At 44.5% G+C, this 6,366-nt stretch overlaps 1 protein-coding gene across 6 annotated transcripts in view; it reads right to left on the bottom strand.

Annotated features, from left to right (window-relative positions):
• LOC135377425 (protein hu-li tai shao-like) overlaps positions 1-6,366 on the bottom strand; it is a 57,627-nt gene continuing 51,261 nt past the window's right edge. For 2 of the 6 annotated variants that reach the window (XM_064609815.1, XM_064609816.1), the window contains exons 15-20: positions 5,849-5,908; positions 3,813-3,869; positions 3,203-3,277; positions 2,550-2,632; positions 1,942-2,109; positions 1-1,632 (exon numbers count right to left, since the gene is read on the bottom strand). In XM_064609815.1, the coding sequence (XP_064465885.1) occupies positions 1,951-2,109; positions 2,550-2,632; positions 3,203-3,277; positions 3,813-3,869; positions 5,849-5,908 (434 nt within the window). In that variant the 3' untranslated portion in view covers positions 1-1,632; positions 1,942-1,950. The remainder of the gene's footprint in view (positions 1,633-1,941; positions 2,110-2,549; positions 2,633-3,202; positions 3,278-3,812; positions 3,870-5,848; positions 5,909-6,366) is intronic. The other 4 variants (XM_064609819.1, XM_064609818.1, XM_064609820.1 and 1 more) reach the window with 4 other exon arrangements.

Here is a 6,366-nt window from a genome sequence, read left to right as displayed (position 1 = left end):
TAACCACAAGTTCAATTTTTATTCACATTCTGCATTTTTTGTCCACTATATAAAGCAATTTCAGAGCACTTTGAAATAGTTTTGCTACATCGTGCCTTTAGAGAGAAGGAAGGGGCAACAGCAGAGTGCAATGGGTAATGGAACTAAAAAAAAGCAAATAGTCAGATGCACAATGAGAATCGCTGCATGAAAAACCTTCACACCGGCCAGCATGAAGTTCAGACCCAGCAAAGATTCAAAGCATTTCAGTGACGGATACTGAAACGGAGGGTATCGCAGTGTTAAACACTCTTTAATGCCAATGGACAAAGTGCGATGCTGCAAAATCCCCTCAACGTCAACAACATGCCACAAGACCAGTGTTTCAAGCACGCACACATGTGCCCACAGAGTCCAGGAACAGCCTACCTGTTGCACATGTCATAGGAGGCCGACCGTGCCTCCACAAAATGCCTAAACTATGCTAAACACTACATTTAGCTAAGGGTTAGAGCAACTCAAGATGCATGTACAACACAAAAGCCCTAGCAAGCACAGTGGGGCTCAAAACTTTGGCCCTGCTAGATCTAGCACCTAGCCCATGCTGGGTCTCAACTTATGGGACATGTCAATTCAAAACAGAGGCTCCGCTTTATGTCCTTATGTACAAAACAAGCTTTTTTTTTATAGGTTACTCCAGTTAGTTAGTGTGTAGATCAATAGCGGTAGTACAGCTGCCACAAAAATCGAGTCTAAAAATCTTGACATTCACACACACGCATGCACTCATAAAAATGCGAGGCAGGGACATTGGCCATAATGCATATGTTGCAAACACGCATCACCAAAGCCTAGCCTTAGTCACATGTCAGAGAGAGTTCTGGGTTGGAACGAAACATTTTCCGTTTTTATTTCACCATTTCGATTTTACAGCCTTCCCCCCCCCCCACCTCCTGCGTACCCTTTCGCAAGCATCTAGTATCCAAAGTGCCACTGAAATACGGGGTAAAAGCACTAAGTATGCGGTCATATATATATATATATATACTTTATATATATCATCTTTCCAAAGAGCGGGGGACAAACGCATTTGTACTGCCCAAACTGCACAACAACAGTTGACAGCTTGCCTTGCCCAAGCTTTCACATCTAACGGCGAACGGCAGTTTGAGCAAAACAAACTGTGCTTTGACACATGAACAACACACACACAAAGTTCTGCACTACAGAACAAGTGCAACAACACAGCAAGCTGCATGAAGGACTGAACTGCTTCCTGTTAAGAATGACACAACCGAAAAAAGCCCCAACTTGTTTGTCTTCCTTTATGTACCTTAAGATAAAAAAAATCCTACCTAAAATGTTCTCTTTCCCCCATTAACCACCCTTTGCAAGCTCCAATGGGTCAAGGAAAGCCTTAAAAATACTATGATGCTAAAAACCTGCATAAAACCCAATGCAAGTAACTGAACAATTTGTAGGAGACACCGAATGCTACACGGCTTAGCCTTTTGGTAGTGCACTTTCCAAGTCAACTATTCCAAAGCTTCCAAACGTTGGCCAGGATTATTTTGTCTTGTCGGCAGTGGCCTTTGTGGGTCCGGTGCTAATGAGCTTATGGTGACTGGCAGTTTTATCAGCAGAGCGTCACATCTGCAAAGACAGAAAAAGTGATCAATCCACATTATACGTGCTACTTTAGTCATGCAAACTATATTCTGTGGAACTCTGCTGCAAGAGTTGGGGAGAACTTGTTTTTCAAGGATTACATGGTCCTCCTGAACCTTTTTTTATTATACAAGTGTGTCATATTTTTATCCAGTCACGTTGCAGATAATGAATTGGCGAATATGGTGAAGATCGTTGTGGCGCCCATAAAAGTGGCTATGAACTATGTACATCACTCAGGATGTCAACGGACTTCAGCACAGAAAGGCGCTGCTTCTGCCAACAGATACCCACCAGAAATTGCTACTGGCTACGATTCTGCCACTCTGATGTTGCTTTCTCCTTGTCTTCCTTTTCCTTTCGGTGCTGTTTCTTCTTCAGGAAGGATAGTGACCGGAGACCCTTTTTCTTCTTCTTGTCTTTCTTAGGGGAGTCACCGTCCATTTCTTTGACAGGTGAACTCTGGCAGAGAAAAAAAGAATTCATACATCAGCATTACTAGTGGAGCATACAATCAAGCATAGCCTGGCACTAACACAAATTTTGTCACCTGCGGGTGATGCAAAAGGGACTCATCACTATTGACAAAATCCTTAGATATCCTCCAATATTACACTGCTTTTCAGCAGCAGACTGCACACTAGTCTTTACTTAAGCCCACCACGAAGTTAATCCCAACCGCAGACTGGTGAATTACAACATATGCACATTGTTTTTTTGAGACACTTGCAAAGTTGCTATTCTTCCTTAATCTTTTCTAATGGTAGGGGTCCTAAAATACGACAATCTGCATCAACACTATTCTGGGCCACCAGTATTCACCGAGCAACAGCAAACAGTGCGGGACTCTCTGAGGGAGAGGTCAGCGGGGGAGAGGTCAGAATAAGGAAGGGGACACCGACCTCTTTACTACTGCGTGAAGCCGCCGAAACGTCCCCACTTTCTGTGGACTTCAGCTTCTCGTCACCATTCATTGGCGCATCACCTGCAAGGTGTTTCAGGCTTCAGGTATCTGAGCATCACATTTCTAAGGGATCTTAGCGTTAATAGCTGTAGTCAGTAAAAGGATTTCCAGAAGACCCAGTATTTGTCGCTGCCATACTTTTGTTCCATCCCCACATCCCATCCCAACCCATCCCATCCCATCAAGTTTTGTTCTCCCAAGTTCCAGAAAATCTCTTACTGACCGAGGCATGATGACGAAGGATCCATTAGTTTGCATATCTCGGCACAAGACCATTACAACTGACACAGTACAAATGTTAAACAATACCGCAGTGTTGCATCTTCGTAGCAAGTACGTAAACACGAGACTACAACCAGCAACAAAGCTGAGGCAACTACTATGCAAGCAATATCGCTATAAAGATTAGACACACAGCACAAATCAACTGAGCCATGTTCAAGCAAAGGGCACTATCAATTTAAAACTTTCAGAAACAAAATCCTCGATAATGCATCATAAGACAGGCAAAGTGAAGACGATGACAAACAAAAAACAGTGAGAGCCTCTAGATGTATTTTTGCACCTTATCTCTGAACATTAACAACTTACTGTGCCGCTTGGGTTTGCGCTCGGATTGAGCCCGGCGACCAAACTGCTGTGCGACGATACGCTCTTCTTCAGCAGCTAGCATCATGCAACGCCATGCAACAAGCCATGCAATTGCAAAAGCTATGTCAAAAACACACTATGCCACAGAACCTCAACACAACATTCTGGGCATGACCACAATGCAAACAAGGTGTGACAACAACCATGACCACAAAATAAACGACGAAAATACTTTGCCCCATTTCCACTACAATTCCAATAATCTATACTGGTGTTGGCATTAGTGAGACATCCTGTGTCAACCAAAGTGAAGACTCTTGTAAGGATAAAAGTACTACTCTTGCCAAAAGGAAGTGCAGGCACACGGTAGCCAAACAGCGAAACCCATGGAGAACACAGCCTGAGCTTAGGCAGCAAACAAATAAGGATGACACAGACGACAAGCTCAGGCTGTGTTTCCTCATGGATCTCGTTCACCAGCTGGCCTGCGTTTATGCCACAGTCAAACCCATAACTCAACTGTTCCTTGCAGCAAATGAAAAGAGACCTAACAAATGCACAAAAGCAGACTGAGTGTTCCATGCTGGTCACACAGAGGAGTGAGCCTTACCTTCTGTAGCCAGCCGAGACGACAGGGACCTCTTCACTCGAGCGCTGGATTTGGAATCTGCATGCAGTTAGAGAAGAGGTCGTGCCTCATGCAAACATGCCTAAAAGGGGTTACAAGTGTCTGCTGGCTAACATGCAGCAGTGTCTATCACACTTACTACAACTCTACTTAAGTGTTCAGGATTTGCATCCTATAATTGCAGAAACATCTCCTGGCAACATGTCGCTCGGAACGACTGCAGACGAGATCTTGCCCCGATATTCGCAAGCTAAAGCCGGGGACTATCCTTGCATTTGCTGACCAAGAGCGAGGGAGGCTCCGCCTTCTGGATGCTGGCCAATAGGAGGACACGGAGGGTAGGCACTTTCCGTTGTTTAGCGTGTCGCGAGGCCTCAGCCGTGGCGCACCAATCTAATCAACGGCTCAACGAGGCTTAGACAGGAGTGTAGCTACCGTTATTCCGCCTGCCGCTTCTGCCATGGCGCACCAACCTAGCCAACAGCTTTGCCATCCGTCAACATGGGAACGAGGCCAAGATTGGTGCACCATGGCAGAAGCCTTGTGGCAGGCAAAACAGCGGCAGCTGCTGGTTAACGGACGGCAAAGCAGTTGGTTAGATTGGTGCACCATCTCTTAGGCGAGAGCAGAGGCTTGGGAAGTGCCTGCCCTCCGAGTCCTCCTATTGGCCCGGAACCAGGAGGCGGAGCCTCCCTCGCTCTTGGTCAGCAAACGCAAGGATGGTCGTCACGACTTGCGTGGACAAAAAAAAAAGTGCAAATTTAAGTACCCGTGAATGCCATACCCACTTTTGACGTTAAATTCTGAAGATAAGTACTGCGTGATACCCAGTCAACGTACTGAACAGTTGCTGGGACCACCCAAGACGTAAAACGCAAAGGTATCTGTATGAATTTAGTCACCATTTTAGGCTTTCTCCTAGAGTGACTACAATGAGTAGCATGCGTTTCACAAAACGGTGCTTCCACAATCTCAGCCACTGACCAAACCAGGGCATGTCCTGGCCTTGAGTGTATTGTTGCCCCAACTCACCAAAAACTAGGAGAAACACCGGGATGCGCCTTTCTTGAAATGTAACTCATAGGATTTGTCCTTAAAGTGATAGGAGCGGAAAAAATGAACCATGATCCTGGCATCTCTCGTGAATTTTAGGTTCCTGCTAATCGCGTTTCTGGTCAGTTCTACCCAACAACGCGAAAATATCTTCCGCATTAAAATAATGACTTCTACAGTAAATATTACTGGTAAAACATACCAATACAAAATAAATACAAATAATCACCTGCCAAATTTCTGCAAAAATAAATGAAAAAAAAAAAAAAAAAAGCACTACATTCAAATATAACCCCATCTTTCAATCCATACACTAGATTTTGAATGTTTGCGCACACACACACCCGTAATGATACATCTGCATCTGCCAGGGATTGTAAACGTGTCCTCCAAATTTAGCATATGGGACGTTCACTCATAGAAGTTCGGGATTCGGGTTAAAGAAAACCCTGGCATATGCAACAATGTGTAGCAACTGACTCAATGTTGCTAGCTTGGTACAAACAAATCAGAACTAACTCCAGCAAGCACAATGTCACGTAAAATTCAATGCACAGCTTTCATGGTAGATTCGAAGTTAGCCACCTGGTTGCCAACGCTCACTTGCCTGTGCGCATCTCAACAGAAAGCCACCCAGCTGGACAATCCTTTAGAACACTACTACCACACAGAATACTATTCACAACTCTGGATAGCATGTAAGCTCTGGAGCAAATACAATCAAGTTTACTCAAACTGCAGTGCATGAATCAGCTCACTATGGTGCACGCACACACACACACACACGGACAGAGACACACAATTACACGGAACCAGACTGTTTAGTATTATGTCGACAGTGGAGTGCGACGGTTAACCAGATGTGGAAGGTGATGTGTTAGTGACGAGGACAAATTTAGTACGGTGCCACGAGGACAGAAACTATCGCATATAGAGCCAGTCCTTGCCAGACTACGAAAACTGACCGTCAGTGATGATAATCTGTGGCTCGGGATGAAGGTACTTCGTTGTCGATTTGCCCTTTGCTAGTCAAAACGAAAAAGTTGCAGGTCAAATAAAAATGTGTCACCACCTATTAACGCTAGTGTCTAGAAGATGCAAGGTTTCAAAGTGCTTGCTACGTGTTATGTACCCACATATTTCAGTAACCAAACATAACATGACTGCATACACGCACGCCACGGTAAGAACAGTGAAGGTCTCGTACATAATAAATAACCTCAATTGGCCTCAGGTAATAATTTCTTCAATAAACCAAGGAAGATACTATGATTTGCATCAACGTGTGTGTACCACTGAAGTCTGCGAGGTGATTTGTCACCACCTGCCCTAATGATCAAGTAAAAAAAGTGCCCACCATTTCTATTTCCTTCTAGATGTCTGCCCTATTGCCACCAACACTACTGCACAAGGTAGCAAGATTTTTTTATGCTTCATTCGCTGTTGCAGATTATGGTTAAAAAATATATCTGTAATCGGCCAG

The sequence above is a fragment of the Ornithodoros turicata genome, chromosome 1 (assembly GCF_037126465.1).
Source record: "Ornithodoros turicata isolate Travis chromosome 1, ASM3712646v1, whole genome shotgun sequence".
NCBI classification, from domain to species: Eukaryota; Metazoa; Arthropoda; class Arachnida; order Ixodida; family Argasidae; genus Ornithodoros; species Ornithodoros turicata.
Note: the sequence above shows the minus strand (reverse complement) of the source record. Positions and strands in the feature narration are given on the sequence as shown.